Source organism: Scyliorhinus canicula, chromosome 12 (assembly GCF_902713615.1).
Source record: "Scyliorhinus canicula chromosome 12, sScyCan1.1, whole genome shotgun sequence".
In the NCBI taxonomy this organism is placed as follows: Eukaryota; Metazoa; Chordata; class Chondrichthyes; order Carcharhiniformes; family Scyliorhinidae; genus Scyliorhinus; species Scyliorhinus canicula.
Genome location: NC_052157.1, coordinates 141,114,841 through 141,140,065, shown reverse-complemented (window position 1 = coordinate 141,140,065; position 25,225 = coordinate 141,114,841). Strand labels below are relative to the sequence as shown.

Genomic DNA, 25,225 nt, shown 5'->3' with positions numbered 1-25,225 from the left:
ATTGTGTTTAATTTATGCAGGTGGGGGAGCTATTAAATGGGGGTTACACTTCAATTTTTAACGTCATAAATGAGTTTTTCTTCGTTCCTGATACCTTGGGTGGGATTCTCCGACCCTCCGCGGCAGAATTGCGCCCGCGCAGGGCGGAGAAATAGCCGTTCACACCGGAAATTCGGTGAGACGGCGCTTCCGCGATTCTCCGCGGACCTGGCAGTTGCGCGCGGTCGACGTGGCGCAGGCCGTTGAAAGCGGCCCCCAAGGCGATTCTCTGTGCTCAACGTGTCCCGCCGGCGAGGTTCACATGTAGTCCCACCTCGGCGTTCTGGCTGCAGGGGCTGTCCTGGTTTGGCGGGGGGGGGGGGGGGGGGGGGGGGGGGATTGTGGCCAGGCCTGCAATCGGGAGCTACCGATCGGGATGCGTGCTCATTCCGGGGTGGGGGCAACATGGCAGAGTCCTGCAGGGGCCTGGCGTGGGGGCCTGCGCAGAGACGGCCTTCACGCGCATGCGCGGACCCGTACAGGCCGTGCAGGGCAGCCTTTCGGCGCCGGAGCAGTGCGCAGCTCTCCGGCGCCGTACTAGCCCCCTGAACAGTGGTAAATTGCTGGGCCAGGACGCCCATTGACACCAGCGTACACCACTCCGGTGTTTACACCGGCGCCAACACTTGGCCGGGATTTCAGAGAATCCCGGCCCTTACGCCTGGGTGCAAGGGATCAAACAGGCAATATGGATTGTGTTGCAAAGATGCATGGGAGCTCAAGCCAAGCCCACACAGAGCATACCACGTGTGCTGAAAGACATATAGAGATCACCCACCCCACGTCAACTGTTCGCTTTTATACGGTATTTTTTGGCAGGGTTATCTCTCGTTTATGGAGGAACATTTCAGTGCTTCAAGGGTCGACCTGTAGACTGACATGTTGGGTATCCTGAAACCTTCTGTGATTCTGTGTAACACTTCAGTGAGCGATGGTGGTATAGCGGTGAGCATAGCTGCCTTCCAGGCAGTTGACCTGCGTTCAATTCCCGGCCATCGCCTTGACAATTTACTCATAAACTTTGGCGGTACAGTAGCACAGTGGTTAGCACTGGTGTTTCACAGCGCCAGGGTCCCAAGTTCGAATCCCCGCTGGGTCACTGTCTGTGCGGAGTCTGCACGTTCTCCCCGTGTCTGCGTGGGTTTCCTCCTGGGTACTCCGGTTTCCTCCCACAGTCCGAAGACGTGCAGGTTAAGTGGATTGGCCATGATAAATTGCCCTCCGTGTCCAAAAGGTTAGGAGGGGTTATTAGATTACGGGGATAGGGTGGAAGTGAGAGCTGAAGTGGGTCAGTGCAGACTCGATGGGCCGAATGGCCTCTTTCTGCACTGTATGGTGTATGTTCTATGTTCCAAGCAAAGTTCCCACAATGGATATATTGGGGGATAGTTGGAAGATGGACCATTGTATGTGTTATGGATGATAATGGTAAAGGAAAAGTAGAATATCTTGATAATATATGTTAATCAACTTGATTTGTCTTCTTGAATAGAAGAGTCACATTTCTTATTCTCCAATCAAGTGGGACCTTTCCTGAATGTAGAGAATTTAGTAAAATTAAAAGCAATGCATCGACAATCTCAGCAGCCACATTTAAGACCTTAGGATGAAGTCCATCGGGACCTGGGGACTTGCCAACCTGTCGTTCCAACAATTTTCTAAGTGCCATTTTCCTAAGTTCTCCCTCCCTTCTTGATTTATAGCTACTTCTGGGACATTGCTTCTATCCTCTATAGTGAGACCAGCGTAAAGTACTGGTTCAATTCATATTGTTCGGAAAATCAAATAGGCAAAGGTAGCTCAGATGAGGAACTTACAGAATGTTTTCAGAATAATTTCACAGCATGTTCGGGCACCAACCAGAAAGCAGGCCATACTAGACCTGGTATTGCGCGACGAGATAGGATTAATTAATAACCCTGTAGGCAGCAACGACCATAAGATCATTGAATTTTACATTCAGTTTGAGGAAGAGAAAAGTGGGTCCAAGACTCTTTTAATAGGGAAATTATGAGGGCTTGAAAGCACAGCTAGCTCAAGTGAACTGGCAAATTAGGTTAAGGGATATGTCAGAAAGATGTAGTGGAACACATTTGAGGCAATACAGGAAACAATTCAAGGGCAGGACCCACTTATCTGTGGTTAACTAAAAAAGTTAAAGTCAGAAACTTAAAGAAAAAGTGTTTAATTGCGCCGAGATGAGTGGCAGGTCAGAAGATTGGACAGAATATAAAAAACAGCAAGGAATGACCAAAATATTGATTTTTTAAAAATTAATTAATTAACGTACCCAATTCTACTAAACTAGGGGCTTTTCACAGTAACTTCATTGAAGCCTACTGGTGACAATAAGCTATTATTATTATTATTTTCCAACTAAGGGGCAATTTAGCTTGGCCCATCCCCCAACCCTGCACATCTTTGGGTTGTGGGGTGAGACCCACGCAGACGCGGGGAGAATGTGTAAACTCCACACTGACTGTGTGCCAGGGCCGGAGTCCTCGCCGCTGTGAGTCAGCAGTGCTAACCACTGTGCCACCATGCCGCCCCTACCAAAAGAATTGATGAGTAGGGACAAATTAGAATATGATAGAAAGCTAACTAGATATATAAAGAAATCTTACAATACCAGGTTAAAGTCCAACAGCTTTGCTTTGAATCACTAGCTTTTGGAGCACAAGTCCTTTATCAGGTGAATCCTATGACAGATGTTAAGGTAACTGACCTGTAGTTAATCTAGTGATTCGAAACAAACCTGTTGGACTTTAACCTGGTGTTGTAAAACGTCTTACTGTGCTCACCCCTGTCCAACGCCGGCATCTCCACATCATAGATATACAAATATAGATGGTAAGAGTTACTACAGACAGTTTTAAAAAGAAGAGTTAACAAAGTGAATGTTAGCCCTTTAGAAAGTGCAATCACCAGTAAGTGGTACTGAGCGAAATTGCTAGAGCTGTGAGTTGACAAATCCCAGGGTCCTGCTGGACTTCATGCATCGTAAAAGGAGTGAGATAGTTGATGCATTTGTTTTAATTTTCCAAAATTCCCTAGATTCGGGGAAGGTTCCATTAAATCGGAAAATGGTGAATATAAATCCTCTATTCAAAAAGGGAGGGAGACAGAAATCAGGAAACTACAGGGGAGGGAGACAGAAATCAGAAAACTACAGGCCAGTTACCTTAACATCTGTCATAGGTCGATGAGGATAATGCTATTAGAAGCTATTATTAGAGTACATGGAAAGAATCAGGGTAATCAGGCCGAGTTTTGTGATAGGGAAACTATATTTAGATTTATTGTAACCTTTGAAGAAGTAACATAATCTGTGGGTAAAGGGGAACCGGGGCATGTACTATTGACATATACATTCACTGCCGGCGGGATTCTTTGGTCCTGGCAGCGCTCCCTTGTCCACAGGTTTCCCAGCGGCGTGGGGTGGCTTCAATGGGGAAGCCCCGTTGACAGCAGCTGGAGCAGACAATCCTGCCGCCAGCGTATTGCGTGCCGCCTCCCACACTGAGAAACGTGCATCTGGGAGACCGGAGTATCCCACCAATATATAGTAAAAGGAGACATAGGGCCGATTAGGAACAAAAAGGGGAATTTACACATTGCACCTGGGGGCATGGCTGAGGTATTCAATTAATTATTTGCATGCCAAGGAGGTAAATGCTACCCAGGCCATGGAGATAGATGAGAAAGCTCCCTACAAGGGTTCAAAATTGATAAGGTCGAAGTGCTGAATAGATTGTAGGTACTTAAAGTTGACAAGGCACCAGGACCGGATGAGATACATCCAAGAATATGGAAGGAAGTGAGAATGGAAATTGCGGGGGCGCTGGCCATGATCTTCCAGTCTTCTCTAGACTCGGGAGGAGGTTCCAGAGGACTGGAGAATTGCAAATGTTCAATAAAGGTTGAAAGGATAGCCCCACAATTAGAGACCATTCAATTTAACATCAGTGGTGGGCAAGCTTCTAGAAACAATTATTCGGAATATAATTCATAAATGTGGGTTGATTAGGAAGAGCCAACATGGATTTCTAAAAGGAAAATCATGTTTAACAAGCTAGTTGCTGTTTTTTGAGGAGGTTTCAGAAAGGGTTGTTGAGGATAATGCTGTTGATGTAGTGTACATGGACTTTCAGAAGGCATTCGCTACAGTGCCAAACAACAGACTTGTGAGAAAAGTTATAGCTCATAAAATAAAAGGCACATTGCAACGTGGATACAAAATTGGTTAAATAATTGGAAGCAGAGAGTAACAATGGATATTTTTCGGGCTGGAGGAAGGTTTGTAATGGTGTTCCCCAGAGGTTTGTATTGGGACCCTTACTTTCCCCGATATATATTGATGATCTTGATCTCAGTGTGCAGGGGACAAGTTCAGAGATTGCGATGACACAAAACTTGAAAGCATTGAACTTCAAACAGACGTAGACAAGTTGGTGGAGTGGGCAGATAGGTGGGAGATGAAGTTCAATGTGGCCAAGTGTGAGATGATGCATTTTGATAGCAAGAACATTAAGAGACAATATAAAATAAGTGGTAAAATTTTAAGGAGTTCAGGAGTAGAGGGACATGGATATGTATGTGCATAAATCAGTAAAGCTGGGAGGGCAGGTAGAGAGAGCAGCTAATAAAGCATGTAGTATTCTGGGCTTTATTTATAGTGACATAGAGTACAAGAGCAAAGAGATTATGCTGAACTTATAAAAGACACTAGTTAGACCTCAGCTGGCATATTGTGTACAGTTCTGGGCACCACACTATAGGAAGGATGTGAACACATTGGAGAGAGTGAAGAAGAGATTTTCAAGAAAGGTTCCAGGGATGAGAAACTTCTGTTATGAAAAGTGATTGGGACCGTTCTCCTTGGAGAGAAGAAGGCGAAGAGGAGATTTGACAGAGGTGTTTGACAGAGACGCAAATGCAATGTGAGAAAAAACTGTTCCGCAGCAAGTGGTTCGGGCCTAGAATGCAGTCAGAAAGTGTGGTGGAATCAGGTTCAGTGCAGCCATTCAAAAGGGCATTGGATGATTATTTAAAGGGAACAACGTGTGGGGGGGGGGGGGGGGGGGGGGAGAGAACCAGGGGAATCACATTAAGTCATAATGCTTGTTTGGAGAGCCGGCACAGACACAATGGGCCAAATAGAACATAGAACAGCACAGAACAGGCCCTTCGGCCCTCCATGTTGTGCCGAGCCATGATCACCCTACTCAAACCCACGTATCCACCCTATACCCGTAACCCAACAACCCCCCCCGTAACCTTACTTTTTAGGACACTACGGGCAATTTAGCATGGCCAATCCACCTAACCCGCACATCTTTGGACTGTGGGAGGAAACCGGAGCACCCGGAGGAAACCCACGCACACACGGGGAGGACGTGCAGACTCCGCACAGACAGTGACCCAGCCGGGAACCGAACCTGGGACCCTGGAGCTGTGAAGCATTTATGCTAACCACCATGCTACCGTGCTGCCCCTGCAACATAACAATTAGTCTCCTGCAACATAACAATTCTTTAATTCTGTAGTCTATTTAAATTTCCAGAAGGCATTTGATAAGATACCACATCAAAGGTTATTGTGAAAAATAAAAGCTCATGGTGTAGGGGTAACATGGATAGAAGATTGGCCAGCTAACAAGAAGCTGAGGGTAGTCATAAATGGGTCTTTTTTTGGTTGACAAGATGCAATGAATGGTGTGCCACAGGGATCAGTGCTGGGGCTTCAACTTTTTACAATGTTTATGAATTACTTGGATGATGGGACCAAACGTATGATTTCAAAATTTGCTGATGGATAGTAAAATGTGAAGAGGACACAAGTGTAATATCCCGCATGGGACCTAAGAGGTGATAATGCTTGTCTCCCCCATGCTCCTTGCGGAGTACGAGCTCTCCAACCAGGGGCGGGGTATCTCAATTACCCAATGTATAGAAAGACGGCCAGTAAGGCACCAACCTGAATAGGAACCTGGTAGGGATCTACCGGGGTTGTGTACATATAGTTTGTGTAAATAAAACTTTGTTTCTAATTTTACTCGATGTGGACCTCCCGTGTCCTTATTAAAACAAGGAATCTACAAAGGGTTATCGATAAGTGTAATGTGAGAAATTGGGAAAATGTGACACTGTCCATTTTGGCAGGAAAGATAAAAAAGGAGCAGATATAATGGTGAGAAAGTGCAAAGCACTGAAATGTAGAGGAATCTAGGTGTCCTGGGGGCATGAATTGCTGAAGGCTAGAATACGAGTGCACCAAGTAATTAGAAAAGCTAATAGAATGTTATCATTTATTGCAAGGGCAATTTAATACAAAAGTAGGGAGGTTATGCTTCAGTTATTCAGGGCATTGGTGAGATCACATCTGCAGCACTGTACAATATTCATCTCCTTATTTAAGGAAGGATGTAAATGCGTTGGGCCCAGTTCAGAGAAGGTTTACTGAGCTGATACCTGGCATGGGCATATTGTCGTATTAGGACAGGATGGACAGGCAAGGCTTGTATCCTGGTGGGAGTTTAGAAAAGTAAGAGACAACTTCATTGGAAAGTATAGGATCCTGAGGGTTCTTGACTGGGCCTACATGGAAAGGATGCTCCTGCTACCTCAGCCCACCCTCACCCGTAACCCCACCTAGCCTTTTGGTCACAAAGGGGCAATTTGACATGGCCAATCCACTCAACCTGCACATCTTTGGACTGTGGGTGGAAACCGAAGCACCCGGAGGAAACCCACGCAGACACAGAGAGAAAATGCAAACTGCACACAGATGTGGCCGGAACTTAACCCGGGTCCCTGGCGCTGTGGGGCAGCACTGCTAACCATTGTGCCACCGTGCCGCCCCCTGCGGGACAAAGACATTGGTGAAAATGTATTTAGCACGTACCAGCCTCCCCGGACAGGCGCCGGAATGTGGCGACTAGGGGCTTTTCACAGTAACTTCATTGAAGCCTACTCGTGACAATAAGCGATTTTCATTTCATTTCATTAGATCAAATTATTTTATCTGCTATTTTATTGGAGGCAATTACCTATTTTAAATAAACACAGTAATAGCTTCATTAAAATTCTGGAATAGAAGAATTGATAAAAACACATTGGGGTAAAATTCAACTTGGATAGTAGGAAACAATAGGTGATAACACAAAATAGACGATAACACGCAACAGGTGATAAACATGTCTGCCCATTTCACACACTGTAAAATCAATAAAAAAACAGAATTGGGCAATGAAAGTAGGTGTGGATTGTAAATAGGCTGCTGATTTGCTAGCACCTATTCAGCACCATCGTCCAAAGCAAATTTCTCCCTCGTTTGTATGATAACATAAATTGCAATTTCTATCATATGGATGTTAAAATATGTTCCATTGTAAATTGCATATATATATGTATATGTATTCAATCAATCAATGTTTCTTTGTGAGATAGTCCAGACTGAGTGTGTTGGTAGACTATTCAACTGTGGAAGGAACCACAATCAAAGCTAATTCTGCCCTTATTGTCCTCTGCTGGAATCAGTTGAGTGACCAGCAATAGAAAACCTGACTAATCTTTCCCTTCACTCACTCAGGATTATGGAGAATGTAGGGTCCAAATATAGTTGTGTCATCAATAACCTTACCTCCATGCTAAGATCTGAAGTGGGGATGGTTGATAATTTCTCAATATTCAGTAGCATTTGAAACTCCTCTGATACTAAATCAGTCCATGTCTGCATGCAGCAAGACATAGACAATATTCAGGCTTGGTCTGATAAGTGGCAAGTAACATTTGTGTTGCACAAGTGCCAGGCAATGACCATCCCCGACAAGAGAATCTAACCATCCCCCATTAATGGAAGTGGCATTACCGTCACTACATCCCCCACTTTTAACTATACTGTGGTTTCAAGAACAGGTGAGGGGCTGGGAATTCTGCGCGGAATATCTTACCTAGATGCCCCAAATCCTCAAGTCCTCCACCTATACGGCATAAGTCAGATGTGTGATTCCTCATTTGCCTGGATGAGTGCAGTTTCCGACAATATTCAAGAAGCTGAACACCATCCAGTAAACAGCGGCCCAGTTTATTGGCACCCTAACCACCACCTTAAACATTAATTGCCTCCACACTGGCAGCAGGGTGTAGCATTTACAAGATTCACTGCAGCAACTCAGCAAGGCTCCACCAATAGCACCTTCCACTCCTTCAACCACAAAGAACAAAGGCAACAGGTGCATGGGAACACCACCAACTGTACGTTTCCCTCCAAGTTGTACACCATCCTGACTTGGATCTGTATCGCCATTCCTTCACTGTTATTGAGTCAAGATCCTGGAACCCCTCCCCCAACAGCAATGTGGGCGTACCTACACCACATTGACTGTAGCAGTTCAGGCCGCTCACCACCATCTTTTCAGTGGCAATTAAGGATGGGCAACAGATATTGGCCTAGCCAGTGACTCTAACATCACATGAACAAATATTTTAAAAATTACTCTCTGGTAGATCTCTGCGCAGTCTGGAAATCAAATCTGGGCTGTGAAATATGGTAGCTTAGTAACCCATCACACATGGATGTACTATCCATGCAACAAATTTATTATTTTGTAAATGTCAACTGCGAACTGCAGCACAAAAAAAAGCTGGTGAAACTTTTCAAATATAATTTTAAAAAACAAAGTAAAAGAACCATACAGTAATTTTTGTTTGGTCATTGCTTTGTTTATTCACGTGAGAGCTATTGATGGGGTTTCTAAAACGTTCCATTATATATTCCCAGAATTAACGCTTCCAGGTTTGCCTGTAGGTTAGGTGGATTGGCCACATTAAATTGGCCCTTTGTGTCCAAAGGTTAAGTGGGGTGATAGGGATAGGGTGGGGGAGTGAATAGAAATTGAAGCTGCCTCTAACCTAATGCAACAATATGCCTTGGCTAAAACCTCAGAAGCACACTTGCTACTACTATTTTCAATTTACCACATCAGTTGTCTAATGGCTAGAGACTGCCACCAGTCCAAAATTATGGGTTCAAAGAAAGTGGCACTGTTGCCTCACACCGCCAGGGATCCAGGTTCAATTCCGGCCTCGGGTGACTGTGTGGAGTTTGCACGTTCTCCCCGTGTCTGCGGGTGTTTCCTCCGGGTGCTCCGGTTTCCTCCCACAGTCCAAAGATGTGTAGGTTAGCTGGATTGGCCACATTAAATTGGGCCTTTGTGTCCAAAGGTTAAGTGGGGTGATAGGGATAGGGTGGGGGAGTGGGCCTAGGTGGGGTGCTGTTTTGGAAGGTCAGTGCAGCTCGATGAGCCGAATGGCTTCCTTCTGCACTGCAAGGATTCAATTAAATCATGTTGAGAGCCTTGAAGTCAAGAGAGAGATTTAAAAAAAAAAAAAATTTAGAGTACCCAATTATTTTTTCCAATTAAGGGGCAATTTAGCGTGGCCAATCCACCTAACCTGCACATCTTTGGGTTGTGGGGGGCGAAACCCACGCAGACACGGGGAGAACGTGCAAACTCCACACAGTGACCCAGGGCCAGGATTTGAACCTGGGTCCTCAGCGCCGTAGGCAGCAATGCTAACCACTGTGCCACCGTGCTGCCCTCAAGAGACAGAGATGATAATAATAATACTCTTTATTAGTGTAGGCTGACATTACCACTGCAATGAAGTTACTGTGAAAATCCCCTAGTTGCCACACAATGGACGTGGGGGAGGAAACCCACGCAGACAAGGGGAGAACGTGCAGACTCTGCACAGATAGTGACCCAAGCCAGGAATCGAACCCAGGTCTCTGGCGCTGTGAAGCAATGGTGATAACCACTGTGCTACCATGCCACCAGATGAGATGTACAATTTATCAATCTGGGCTGATTAGTACCCAGGTTCCATTTGTATTCTGAATTTGGCCAGTATGAGGCCCTCAATATTGCGGGGAAAGTACATGAGAGATCACTTGATGTAAAATACCTTCCAGGTTAGTTAATGTAGTCCAGTGTTGTTCAAACGTTTTTTCCAGCGACCCATTTTTCCCAACTGGCCAACCTTTGCGACCCACGGCGGCCGACCTGAGCGACCCACCATTTTCTCTTACCTTGTTTGTTGCTGACAAAAATGGAGGAAATGGTTTTGGGTTCCTTTGGCCCTCGTACACGCTCCTCCAATGGAACCTGTTGGATGAAGGTGAAGCCTTCTGGTGTCAGAAAGTATGGAGTCTCCATCTGTCCAAAGTTTGAATTTTTTTCCTGAAAACTTTATCAAATAAACCCCTCCGGAACTTGTAAAAAAAAAATTTAAATGAATAAAATAAATGAATAAAACCTCCCCCGACTTGTAAAACAAAAAGCTGTGACTGTTTTTTTAAAAAAGCGGCCATACTGCGCGTGCGTGCCAGATCATCGGCGCGCATGGGCATAGTTTTCCACATGCACGCATGCGCAGTGTGGCCGCATTTTTTTTTACATGATCGCAGCGATTTTGACGGCTGCTTGCAGCTGGCATTATTAACAGCCGGCTGTTGCGCGCAGATTTGCGCGATCGGGAGCGCCGCGACGGATGGCTCCGCAACCCTCCCGGCACCTTCCCGCGACCCACCCACGGGTCGCACCCCCGCGTTTGACAACGCCTGATGTAGTCCCCCTACCTAATTCCGTAGTCTGAAATTGAATTGCAATTCTTGAAAGGGACCGTTTGTTTGTTTTGTTTAAATCCATTTTAATATTGAAATATTTATTGATATACATAGTACATAAAACCTCAGAGTTTGAAGCCGTAGAAACATTTGGAAAGCACTTTTGTCTTCCATATGTTTTCTTCAAATCAATCAATTTAGATAATTTACTTAGTAAATTAAATTGAAATTTTTAGTAACAATTTTTAGTGTTCTTGCATTTCGGTCACCAATTTCATGTTTCTAAATTTTAAAAATAAATTTGTATTTTACTTGATTTTGTTTGTCCTAGTTAATGTGTGTTTGTTTCCTCAGTGTGAAAGAAGAACAAACCAGAAATTATCCTGATGAGAATGACTGTAAAAATCCTGCTGTCACGTCAAGGGGGCCTGTGGATAAACTCAACCAAGACCCAGATGCAGACAGTGACTTTGAAATTGACAGCGGTGATGACGAGGCTAAAAATGGGAAAAGAAAGTTGGTTTCCAAAACAAGAGATGATGATGAGACTTCGGAGATTAATGACGAGAAGGAAAGAAGTCGTCAGTACAGGAAGCATGTTGAGTCCTCTAGTGACGAAGAGCAAGGTCACCATCAACATTCAACCAAAGAAGGTAAAAGTGAGAAAAGCAAGAGCCATTCAAAGAGTTTGAGAGATAAGGAAAAGAGCTCTAAGAGTAGAGAGAGCTCCAGTCATAAGGAGCACAAACATGAAAAGGAAAAGCGTAGAGAAAAAGATCATGGTAGAAATGAGAAAGAACACAAAAGATGTAAGGATAGCAAAGAACAGAAGAGAACCAAGGAGGAAAAATCTAAAGATAAGGACTACAATACTGGAAGGGACGAGAGACACCGAGATTACAGAGAGAAGCATAAAGACAGGGACGAGCAAAAAAGAGATGAAAAGCTCAAAGAACAAGAGCGAAACAAAATGGAAAAACATTCAAAGAAAAATGGCGGAAGAAAGGAAGAAAACCTCAGAGAACAACAAGAAGAGGGAAACTTGGACAAAGAGATTAGTGAGAGAGAAAAGGAAGGGGAAACACCTGATAAGAATTATGAAAGCGGTGATATAAAGGAAGATGGCTCGGAGAAAGAGAAACCCAGAAAACATGATCACAAGAGGTCTAGGTCTGAAGAAAAAGTAAATGAAGAACTGAGTGTAGAAACCGGCAATAACGAAGATGAGGGCAAGAACCCAAATTTGCCGTGTGCACAAAAATCAAAAGGTGACCCAGAAAAGGAAGCAATCGGAGCTGCACACAACCAACCACTCAGTAAATTTGTCAAGCGCAGCAATCAAGAGACTATTACCTCTGCAAAGGAGCGATATCTTGCAAGACAGATGAACAGGGCTGTAACAAAGTCATACATTGAGCCAGAGGAAAATGAGTAGCTTTATTGGGACTGCTAACTATAAATATTCAAATTTTAAATGTATGAATTAATCTTTGAAAGTTTTTGTGAAGTCTTGTATGAAACCATGATAACTATTAAAAACAATCTTTATCTCTTCAAAGAGAGCCCAGATAATTGTGGCATAGTGAATGGGAAAGAATTAACACATCTCTTCTCAATCTGTATTCCAGCATAAGTACACATGGGCATTTTCAGGCAAACCATTCAATTTTTATTCTGCCTGGTCTTGGCAAAAGTAGATTCTTTGGTGTGTGAGTATTCTACTAAATTTGCTATTTTTTTTAACTTATAACAGTAATTGCAGATGATTGGAGATTGATCATAGCTTTAAATGCCTTGTTGAACTAAACATGTCGGGGAGGGGAGAAGTGTTGTAGTTGAAACATTTGAGTTTTTCCATAAGTTTGCTATTTTATACTTAAGAATTTTGTGAGCAGGTATTTCATGACTACATTGTAAATGACAGAAACTCTGAGCTCTAACAGCTTGCTTTCTGTTAGCCTGCTTTACATTATCCATACAGTTAGTTTTGAATTTTTCGTTGAAGGTGACATCTATTTTGTTTGCATTTGTGATGGCTTTGGTTTTGTTCCTGAAGAGTATTTTCAAGATAAAGTGTCATAGAAAACATTTGCTTCAGGTTTTTTTTTTAAAAAGCATATGTCACTACTGAAATGCATTCATGTGCCATATGAGCATATGAATTAGGAGCAGGGATAGGCCACTCGGCATCTCAAGCCTGCTCCGCCATTCAATAAGATTATGGCTGATCTAATTTTAACCTCAACTCCACATTCCTGCCAAGCCCTGATAATCTTTCATCCTCTTGCTTGTCAAGAATCTGTCTACCTCTACTTTAAAGACATTCAAAGACTCCCCATCCAACCCACTTGAGAGAAAATAAATGTTCCTCATCCCTGTCGTAAATGAGTAACCCCTTATTTTTAAACAGTGGCCAGATTCTCCCAACATGAGGAACCAACCTTTCCATATCCACCATGTCAAGTCCCCTCAGGATTTTGCATGTTTCAATCAAGTCACTTCTTACTCTTCTGAACTCTAGCAGGTACAAGCCTAACCTGTCTACCCTTTCCTCATAAGACAACCTGTCTACCCTTTCCTCATAAGACAACCTGCCCATTCCAGAATTAATCAAGTAAACCTTCTCTGACCTGAGTACTCCAAATGTATTCCCTACTTTTGTATTCAATTCCCCTTGCAACAACTGAGAACATTTCATTAGCTTTGCTAATTAATGGTGCACCTACATACTACCCTTTTGTGATTCAGACAGGTAGACAACCAGATCCCTCTGCATCTCAGCTCTGCAATCACTCCCCATTTAGTAATATGCTTTCTTGTATTCATCCTGCAAAAATGAAAACTGCTCATTTCTTATATATGACTAAATTTGCCAGGGACGCGATTCTCCGAGCAATGTGCTGGGCCAGAGATTCGCCGCGCCACGTCGCCCCGGCGCGCGATTCTCCGAGGTGCGAGAATCGGCGCTATTTCCGCCGGTCGCGGGCCGCTGTCCACGACCGGGCCGCCGATTCTCTGGCCCGGATGGGCCGAGCAGAAATCATAGAATTTACAGTGCAGAAGGAGGCCATTCAGCCCATCGAGTGTGCACCGGCTCTTGGAAAGAGCACCCTACCCAAGGTCAACAGCTCCAGCCTATCCCCATAACCCAGTCACCCCACCCAACACTAAGGGCAATTTTGGACACTAAGGGCAATTTAGCATGGCCAATTCACCTAACCTGCACATCTTTGGACTGTGGGAGGAAACCGGAGCACCCGGAGAAACCCACGCACACACACGGGGAGGATGTGCAGACTCCGCACAGACAGTGACCCAAGCCAGAATCGAACCTAGGACCCTGGAGTGGTGAAGCGATTGTGCTATCCACAATGCTACCGTGCTGCCGTGCAGAGTCCTGCCAGCGCCGTTCACCCCTGGGCGCTGCCGGCGGGAACTCTGCGTGTCGGGTCAGGAGCGACCTGTGGGGGGGGGGGCCTCGGGCCTCGGATGGGGTCTTCCCCGCGATCGGGGCCCACCAATTGGTGGGCTGGCCTCTCTTTCCCCCCGCCCCCGCCCCCCCCCCCTCCCCCCCCCCCCCCCCCCCCCCCCCACGGGCCTACTTTGTTGCACGTCCGACCCCCGAATCCCCACGCCATGTTGCGTTGGGGCCGGCACGCTGAAGAAGTTCCCCGCGCATGCACGGGTTGGCGCGGCACCCATTTGGCGACAGGAAGGGAGGCTGGAGTGGCGTGCTGACAGGGGGCCAGAATCGGTTGTTCCTGCGCCCGTTCACAAAATTGTTCACGATGGCACAAACACTTAATCACCATTTAGGAGAATTGCGCTCCAGATCTTCTCCCACTCACCTAGCCTATGTATATCCTTTGGTAGCCTCCTTATGACCTCTTCACAACTTACTTCCGGCCTACCATTGTCATCATCAAATTTAGCAACCATGCCATTGATCCCATCACGTGAATAGATCATGGCCTGGATTCTCCACCTCGCGATGCCGGAAACTCAAATCGCGATTGGGCAGGCAATCAAGGATAATCAGAAAATTGAAGTCTGCTCCTGTACTGATTCCAACATCATGGCACAGTCCTTCGCTGGTGGAGATATGTATGTTTGTGCCATGCAAAACAGTCATTTGCATTGATTTCAATGTCGTTCACGGCTTGGACATCTCATGGTCCAGCTTTTGCGATGCTTCGCCACTCTTAGGCAGAAGTCTCGTGGCGCATGAGTGCAAGTATTTACAAGCAGGGCCTGGGTGCCATGCTGCAGAGTGGGAGCAGAAAATATCTCACAAATTGTCGTGCTTGCTGTGGGGTGGATGTCTGGGCTGAGGGCAGTAGCGGGAGTGACATAATGCCAGGTTTGTGGATGCGGGTGCGCTTCTTGGGATGGGATTGGCCGGGCTCAAACCGCAATTGCTGCAGTCTGTCTTTTAAATGTACTTCTTTGGTGCTAGTTACAGGCTCCTGGCTGCTCACACTGCTGAGTGCTGCCTGTGTCCTTTGAATGTTCAGAAGGCCTCTGGTCATCTGGGAGCCTATCTAGACTGCCCCTCTGGACACCCACATACCCCAGCTGTATCTTAAAGGGAACGAGCGTGACCAAACTCAGTGAAACAGTGAAAACCCCGGCTCCGCCCTCGCTGATTTTATCAGTGAATCTCCCGGCTCCCTCCTCGCTGATTTTAAACAGTGAATCTCCCGGCTCCCTCCTCGCTGATTTTAAACAGTGAAACTCCCGGCTCCATCCTCACTGATTTTAAACAGTGAATCTCCCGGCTCCCTTCTCGCTGATTTTAAACAGTGAAACTCCCGGCTCCCTCCTCGCTGATTTTAAACAGTGAAACTCCCGGCTCCCTCCTCGCTGATTTTAAACAGTGAAACTCCCGGCTCCCTCCTCGCTGATTTTAAACAGTGAAACTCCCGGCTCACTCCTCACTGATTTTAAACAGTGAAACTCCCGGCTCCGTCCTCGCTGATTTTAAACAGTGAAACTCCCGGCTCCATCCTCACTGATTCTAAACAGTGAAACTCCCGGCTCCCTCCTCACTGATTTTAAACAGTGAAACTCCCGGCTCCCTCCTCGCTGATTTTAAACGGTGAAACTCCCGGCTCCCTCCTCACTGATTTTAAACAGTGAAACTCCCGGCTCCGTCCTCGCTGATTTTAAACCGTGTTACCTGGCTCATCCTTGCTGATTTGAAGTAGGTAAGAACAGTAATGCTGGAGTAGTCATTCATCCTGTTTTTTGGAAGACCATGTTTGTGAGTCTGAAGGGACGGCCTACCTGTCAACTTAAAACTAGCTGATGTTTTTGGAACCTCTTATCTGATCGTTCGCACAGCCAAGTGTCACAGTTTGTCTTAAATGTTGTGTTTTGCCATTTCAGAAACGACCACTAAGAGTTTAACAAATACTGTAATGTTTATTTATGAAAAATTTAACAGAGGCCTACTGGAAATATTTGATACCTACCTAATTTAATCAATTATTTTCTATAATGTGCATTTTCAAATAAGAGAATTTGCATCCAATTCAGCTGCAAGGTACGATTGCACAGACAAACAACTGGATTAGGAGTTTAACCATGTTTCCATTCACCAGGAATATTAAGTTTGCTGAGCAGCTTGGTGAAAGAGCAGAATAGTTGAGCTACCTATATGGGGTCTGGGTCTCAACGGTAGGGTTTGCAGGTAGGTGTTAGCTGATTAGCCAGCGAGTGAGGAATAGCTGCTTTTGCCCTCAATCACTTGAACAGGATCATGGAAACACGCTGCTGAGAGTCAAGTCAATACATCCCAAATTCAATTGAAGGAGGGCGCTTTGGCTCATCATAGCTTATTCACCCTTCTCCCCTTTCAAGAAATGTTTTGTCTAAGTTTCCTTTAGACCAAAAAGTTCCAGGTTTCTCCTATCTTTTGTCGTATCCCTTTGGCACTTGACATCAACCGCAATCTTTTCTGTACAGCTTCCAATGTGAAGACGCTTCTCTTTTTGATTATTAAAGCGTGATTAAGGTTCTGTTTGAGTGGTCCTCTCCAGTTTTAGCAAGGCAGCCTCTGATGTGGCAAGGCAATTCATTCTATTTGCTTTATTTATTGCTGATCTGCAGTTACATGACCGAGTTAATTGCTCAATCCAAAATGCTGCCAAACCTTTTACAATTTAAAGAAGATTGGTCCAACCTTTCTTGGAGAGACAATTAACAATAGTGAATTCTATGTTAAATAAATATTTGGTGTATGCATGTGTTTAACATTGTATTGTTGAGGGTTGCATGTACTGAGTATTAGATTCATGGTTTCTGCTCTTGATCTCTCAGCGTTGATGTCTACTTGGAAGCATGTGATTGGTGAGGAAAGAATCATGCTTAACTGTGGCCCAAAGAACTGTTGAATCCTACGAACATCTAGCGAATTGCAGAATAATTACTTGGATGAGGCACAGGATGTCCAGCTGTATCTGTGGAATTGCACAACAACAAGGAATCCCTTTCTATGGGTTCTTGGACTGCAAATTGCAGCAATTAAAAACAGCGCAGCATCTTCTGCAGGGGATCTGTGGAATCAGGGCAAACCGGACTGTGCATCTCCTTAACCCATCAGATTGAAAAGTCCATAATGGGGCACGCAGAGCCTATATCAGTATGTGCAAGTTTGAATAACCAAATCATGTACAAAAAGCCAAATAGTAATAATAATAACCGTTTATTGTCACAAGTATGAAGTTACTGTGAAAAGCCCCAGGTCGCCACATTCAGGCGCCTGTTCGGGTATTGAACCCGCGCTGCTGGCTTTGTTCTGCATCACAAACCAGCTGTCTAGCCCACTGAGCTAAACCAGTGAAGGACGGGAAGAAAGATGGGAATAACAGAGATGACTCAAAGAGTGAAATGGGATATCCAATAATAATTCAAATTTGAAGGAATGAAGCTCCACATTTGTAAAAGTTCATTTTCATAGCAGAACAGTTATTCGGCAGTAATTAGACTTGCTGTTCCAGGTTTTTTAAAATCACTTTACATGTGAATGGAAGAGCTCCAACTCTTCCTGACAAGTTTAGTGTCTATCATATTTGCTTAACAATTTTACACTCTTCCATCAGTCGGCAGAACCCCTCTGCATGATCTTTGAATAGTCACACCTCTGGAGGAGCAGGAGAATGCTGACAGCGTCTTCTAGATTTGCATGCTTAATTACTCGTGCAGGCTCTGGAAGTTTCTTACTAATTTACTATATGTTGAGCACTGATGGCCTCATTGTTATTCATAACACAAAATCCAGGCCATTATTAGAACTACTAAATTTTACAAACTCGGAATTCAAGTCCTTTTGTTCAGACCTTACAGTATAATCACATAGAAAAGAAAAACATAAATGACCAAGTGAGCGAGCAGTAGAGAAAATGCCACTAGGTTTATTGGAGAGAAATAATGCACCACCCTACCATTGATGCAGGCTTTTAGACTGGTGCTGTCTCTGAATCCCAACCCCATATGTCTCCTTTGCAAATAGCTACCTATTGAGTGGTGGTTGGTACTGTTCTTTTAACAGCAAGAGTATGCATCCCCCAGAAGATGGGTAAGCTATTAGTCAGATGCATGTCAATCTGAGTACAGAATAATCAAATTCCAGGAGCGGGAGAAAGACAGGGCCATCTGGACAGTCTTCTTGTAGATTCATCCAGGCTAACACATCACCTTAAACCTCCCGTTGATGGCTGCACGATATTCAATGCACTTCCCATGTTCAAGGTATTTCCCCAACACCACTCTCCTCATCTGACCATTCTTTCCCAATCAATCTCCCTGTGGGACTCGTGGAATACGAGCTTCCCAACTAGTGGGCGGAAGCTGGCCCAGTTCGGGCTCGGCCCCGGGCTATGTAAACGTCAGCTGGACAGGGACTGGCATTCCGGTAGTCCCACCGGGATTTGTTGCCATAGCGGCCGTTTTCAATGACTGCAAGGGCCTCCTGGGTCTTCACTGGAAATGAGGCAAAAACAGCATTTGCAATTCTGGACATCCCAGCCGCACTGGAATATTGTCACACAAGAACGAGATCGGGAAGTTTTGAAAATGCTGCTTTTTGGGAAATTGGAGGCCTTTGATGGAGGACTGGGCCCAATGTGCTGAGCGCGTTTGGTATTTCTTCCTGGGCAAATGGCATCAGTGGAGAGGACCAATGGGAGGTGTTTCTCTTGACCGTCTGTGGGGCCCTAACCTTCCGCATAATCAAGAGTCTCACTTACCTGGAAGCCATGGACTCGAAGTTCTTTGATGAATTAGTGGAATTAATAACGAGTCGTTACAACCCAAAGCCGTCCGTGATAATGCAAAGTTATTGGTTTAACGTGGCCGTGTGGACTCCAGGGAGTCCATGACGGACTTTCTGACACTGCTCTGAAGGCTGGCCGAACATTGTGTGTTTGGTCCACCCCTCTCCGAGATGTTAACGGACCATTTGGTGTGTGGGATCAGCAACATGGCAACTCAAAGCTGTTGGTGGAACCAACATTGGACTTGAGAAGAGCCATTGAGCTAGCCTTGTCACATGAGAATGCTGAAAGGGGGATTTAGGAGCTCCAAGGTTTCCGTTGACTGTAGTGTCCATAGCGTTGGATGACCCTCATACAGGAATACAATGCCTTCTCCGAGCAGTGCGCGCATGACCAGATCGCCACCAAAACAGTAACCGAGTACACAGCGTCATGTCCGGATGTCAAGGGCCACCACAGACCAGTGCGACAGCTTCCCGTTTGTGGGGGGGGGGGGGGGGGGGGGGGGGGGGGGGGGGGGGGGGGGGGTACCAGCGGCATCGCAGTGCTTGTGGTTGCAGAATGTGTGACAACCAAGGCTGCCAGAATCGACAAAGCACACGCCATCCTGGGCAGATGACAAAAGTCACCCCAAGCCAGGGCCTTGCACATGGTCCAGCTCGACGAGGATGCCTCGATGCAGCTGAATTGCATCACAGCCTGTAAAGCGGCAAATCAACGGTCACCCCCCGGTAATAGAGATCGACACAGGGGCTGCCTTCCCTATTATCGGTCAACAAACCTTCTGCCAAGGGCAGCATGATGTCACAGTGGTTAGCACTGCTGCGCACGGCATGGAGAACTTGGGTTCAATCCCGGCCCCGGGTCACTGTCCGTGTGGAGCTTGCACATTCTCCCTGTGTCTGCGTGGGTCTCACACCCACAACAAAGATGTGCAGGGTAGATGGATTGGCCACGCTAAATTCCTGCTTAATTGGGAGGAAAAAAGAATTGGATACTCTTTTAAAAAAAAAAAAAAAAAAAATTTTAACCTTCCGTCGGTTCGCACTGGCATCCTTCCTTCGGCTGGCGTGATACCAAGGCCTGGCTGGTGACATATACCGGGGAGACGGTGAACATCATAGGGACCAGCGTGACCCTGGTCACCCATGGGCAGCAGACAGTCAGGCTTCCACCAATGGTGGTACAAGGGCTGGGACACAACCTGCTAGACCGCAATTGGCTGTGAACACTTCACCTGGGCTGGCAACAAATCTTCTGAATGGATGGGGTGGCACGGTGGTTAGCACTGCTGTCTCACAGCACTGAAGACCTCGGTTCAGTCCTGCCCCCGGGTCACTGTCGGTGTGGAATGATGGCATGGAATGTAAAATGCAAATGCATCTAGGACCCTAGGCGGATGTGGAATGTCGCTACCCCCAGATAGAGACAGAAGGTTGGCCATGATATATTCAGTGAAGAAATTCCACCAGGACCTCTACGGGTGCATTTTTTATCATCACTGACCATAAGCTCCAGTTGGGCCTCTTCAAGGGGGTTAAGGGCCTTAGTCTGAATCCAGCGCTGGGTGTTGTTATTGGCAGTTTGCATGTACATGTTTGAACATCGGGTGTACAGATACAAACGCTGACATCTTTAGTTGGCTCCTGCTGTCTCTGATTCCTCCCTCTCCACCAGTAATGGACGAGGTTATGACAATGCTGAACTTCGTAGACCCTCTGCCAATTACAGCTGCGCAGATCTGTACATGGATCCAGAGAAATCCCCTATTGGCCAAACGACACCATATTGTCCTGCATGGCAGGTTACAGGGAAGCCCCCCCAGCAGTGCTACAACCCGACATCATGAAGCAGCAGAAGCTCAGTGTGGAGGATAGTATCCACCTGTGGGGAGCTCGCGTGATAGTCCCATGGCCTGGTCCATAGACGATCTTACAAGAACTACATAGTGGATACCCTGGGACTTCAAAGATGAAGATGCTAGCGAGGATGCTATGTGTGGTGGCCTGGGATTGACGGTGATATTGAGAGCATGGTAAAACTGTGCCTGGTATGCCAAGAACACAAAAAGCGGCCTTCGTCAGCCACACTCAATCCCTTCGAAGGGCTAGGGTGTGTTTGCACACGGACTTTGCCGGGCTGTTCATGGGGTATATGTTTCTATTCCTTGTATATGCCCACTCCAAGTAGCTGCGCATGCACCGGAGACCTACCACCACCACCTTGAGAACTACTGTAGAGAAATTACGCCAGTCATTTAGTACCCATGGGATACCAGATCCACTGGTCACGGATAATGGGACCTCTTTCACTTGTGAGATGGGCATATCTTGACTGCTCCGTACCACCTGTCCTCCATGGTTTGGCAGAGTGGGCAGTTCAAGCATTCAAACAAGGCATAAGTAAACTTGATACAATGCTGGCAAGTTCCTATTCCATGAGTGGACCATTGTCTCATGTCACAACAGGGGTAGCACCGGCAGAGCTATTAAGGGGCTGACGCCTGAGCCTGACATTTCCGAGTCCAGGTGGGAAAGTGGAGACAATGCAGGACCTCCCAAAGAAGTACCGCAGCCACCAGGCGCCTGAGAGAGGTTTTAAACCAGGAGACACCATGCATATCCGTAATCTCGGGGATGGTGCTCAGTGGGTCCGGCGCTGTGCAGGAAACCATGCCAAGCATATCAGTGCCTCCGCCGACCCTCGTACCACCATTCAGTCAAGAGGTGGGACCCACCGGGGACCAGCATCCTGACAGGCTGCCAATAACCCGGCTTCGGATATGGACACTGAAGCATCGGCACTTGGATGATGCCGAAACTGGAGCTGGGCTCCTGTCAGTGACTCTCTGACGTTAATCATGACAAAAGACAATCGATGACTTGATTACCCCCCCTCCGGACTGACCCCAAGGCACAGCTACATGCGAAGCGGCAAAGTAGGCCCCCTTAGCTGGCTCTGGAAGGGAACTTTCACACCAGGCAGGGGGTTGGGGGTGACGTTTTGTGTGTAGCTGAAGCCACTGTTTTCTATGACCACAATTAACTCACATTTATTCACCTCCAAGGGGCTCCTGGGTCTTCATAGAAACTGGTTTGATTTTTAAAAAATCATATATAAATGCTTTTTCTGCAAACTGAAATATATAAATTCATAAATGAGTACAGCAATTATTCTGGAAACAACTACCTAAATTTAGCTGAAGCATGTTAGGGAATTCATCACAGCTCAACTTCAAATTTTCTGTTTTCCACAGATCCTTGTAGAAGGATGCAATTTGTTTTCAGATGTGAAAATAGTGTGCACCACCTTCTGTTATGTGGAGCAACTCTACAACCACCCACAGATCGGGCTATTGTAGACCTGGCAATGATCAATAAGACAGGATTAATCAATAACTTCATGGTAAAGGAGGTTTTGGGTGACAGCTATCATAACACAACAGAATTTCATGTCCCGTTTGAAGGCATGAAGTGTGGGCCTAAGGTGAAGCTAATTATAAAGGTACGAAAACAGCCAGCTCAAAAGTGAACTGAGAAACTAGGTTAAAGGGTAGGACAGTAGAGGTGCAGTGGCAGACGTTTATGGAGATATTTGATAACTCCCTCAGCAAATATTTATCCCAGTAAGAAAGAAAGACTCTTTGAGGAGGATGCATCATCTGCGGTTGTATAAATAAGTTAATGAATAAGTCAGATTGAAAGAAACACTACAAATCTGCAAAGGTTAGTGGTCGGTTAGAAGATGGGTCATGTTTTAAGAGCCAGCAAATTGTGACTGAAAAACTAAGCGGGGGAAAGTTGAGTATGAGAGAAAACAAGCTGGTAATATATAACCATGCACTAAAAGTTTCTAAAAGTGTTTGAATAGGGAAAAAAAACTAAATTAGTATTTGTCTTCCACCGACTGAGTCTGGGGAATGGATCATGAGAAACAAGGAAATTGTGGTAGCGTTGAACAGATATTTTGTCTGTCTTCACTGTAGAAGACTTGGGAAACTTCCCAACGATACTTAAAAATCAAAAAATAGAACATAAAGCAATAACCATAACGAGGGAGGATGGATGTTTCTACTTGGGTAGACTAGAACTGGGGAACACATTTTAAGAATGAGGTCTTTTTTAAAGCTGAGGACCATTTTCTTTGAGTCGTTAGTATGTGAGATTCTCTTCCCCCGAGAGCAGTGGAGGCTGGGTTGTTTTATTCAAGGCAGAGTTAGATTGATTTTTGATGGACAAGGGTTATGGAGCAAGCAGACAGGAAAGTGGAGTTGAGATGGCAACCAGATCAGCCATGATCACATTGAATGGCAGACAGGATCAAGGGGCTGAATGGCCTTCTCCTGCTCAAGTTTCTCTGTTCCAATGTACAAAATGCAATGCTTTCAAGTATCAGGATTTCTTTGGTCTATAAAGGTGAACACAATAGGGAACAAAGCCTGGTCTGCTCATAATGGAAGCCTTGTGAAGGTTGCAGATATGTAATATTAAAAGGAGGATTTAATTGTTATTTCTTTATCTTTGACTAAACAATATTTATCCCTTCCTTATCAGTGGCTCATAGAATCAGACTTTACAGTGCAGACGGAGGCCATTCAGCCCATCGAGTCTGCACCGGCCCTTGGAAAGAGCACCCTACTTAAGTCCATACCTCCACCCTATTCCCGTAACCCAATAACCCCACCTAACCATTTGTCATTCTTCCCCATGGAACTGATTGGATTTCCCTGCCAGTTCTCCAACTGGTGGGTGAGACGTCTGTTGGGCCAATTAAATTCTATCCATTATCTTCCACTTCTGAAGCCAAGCGAAGTGCTCTTTCCTAGGTTATTGCACAGGAATGCCTTAACGTTTCACGTGATCATCAGTACTATTATAGTACACTCATGTATGCTTCACTCGATGCCGGTGTCTATGTATTCAGATTGGGTACCTTGTGTTGCCCTATTATGTATGTTATTTTATTTTCATGTACTAAATGATCATAGAATCATAGAATTTACAGTGCAAAAGGAGGCCATTTCGCCCATCGAGTCTGCACCGGCCCTTGGAAAGAGCACTCTACTTAAACCTACGCCTCTACCCTGTCCCCATAACCACAACTAACTTTTTTTGGACACTAAGGGCAATTTAGCATGGCCAATCCACCTAACTGCACATCTTTGGACTGTGGGTGGAAACCCACGCAGACACTGGGCGAACATGCAAACTCCGCAGAGACAGTGACCCAAGCCGTGAATCGATCCTGGGACCCTGGAGCTGTGAAGCAACAGTGCTAACCACTGTACGACTGTGCAGCCCCCGAATGTATCAATGGGCCAATGTATGTAGACTGTATCAAAAGATGAAATGCAAATTAACTGGAGCAATTTCAAATATAACTTTGCAGGAAAATAAATATGTTTTTAAAATAGTAGATTTAAAATGTTACATCTGTCGTCTTGTGTTTTCAAAAACAAAGGTAGAAAAATGGAAAATCTAAAGATCCAGTAAATTGAAACTCATGGTGGTTGGGCATGAAGCAACTGGTAAGGCGTACAAACTTAAGTCATCAAGGTATTCACTCTAATGGAAATAATAAACTTTTATTTAATAAACATGTAAAATAATATCAGGAACTGTAGGCACACATTTGCAAGATATAATTACAACAATTTAGAAATATAATTTGCATACGTACAAAAGCTGGACCAAGACATTGGACAGGAACACATACCCGACAGTGTTAATAAACATACAGACTTGAGCAACAAACACAGTAGATGTACAAAAATGGCTTGATACATAAACAGTTGCATAAGCAACCTCACAAATATGAAAATACTGTACTTAAAAACAAAAGTGAGGAAAGCTGTGCACACACTAAAGAGCAGTCAATTATCTTTTCAATGTGAAGGACATTCCAGCATGTTCCTTTTCAAATGACTGGAACACTACAGAATCTTAATCGACACAAGTTAATGCTACAGTACCTGAGCTCATCAGCCGTTCAATCTGACAACATGGTCTGGAGCCAGTTTATTAGCTCTGGATTATAACCAGTTTTTGTATGTGCATTATGCTTATATTTGGAAAGTTTGGTCGGTAGTCCATGAAGCAACATTTTAAATCATTGTCCATTGAGTATATGGTCTGTGATAGCTATTCAACCACAAACACGTATCCCTGGGCAGAGGAAAAATAGTCAATTGTCCCATTCCCAACGGAAGTGCATTTATGTAGGTAATGTGCAAGTGCAGCCCAATAATCTAATGACAAAAAAAATTAAAGGCAAGTATGGTC

At 45.2% G+C, this 25,225-nt stretch overlaps 1 protein-coding gene across 1 annotated transcript in view; it reads left to right on the top strand.

Moving 5' to 3' along the window:
* Positions 1–12,240, top strand: part of nsrp1 (nuclear speckle splicing regulatory protein 1) — an 84,650-nt gene extending 72,410 nt beyond the window's left edge. The window contains exon 7 of the mRNA XM_038814314.1: positions 11,023–12,240. Within this exon, the coding sequence (XP_038670242.1) occupies positions 11,023–12,103 (1,081 nt within the window). The 3' untranslated portion in view covers positions 12,104–12,240. The remainder of the gene's footprint in view (positions 1–11,022) is intronic.
* Positions 12,241–25,225: the final 12,985 nt, after the last annotated feature.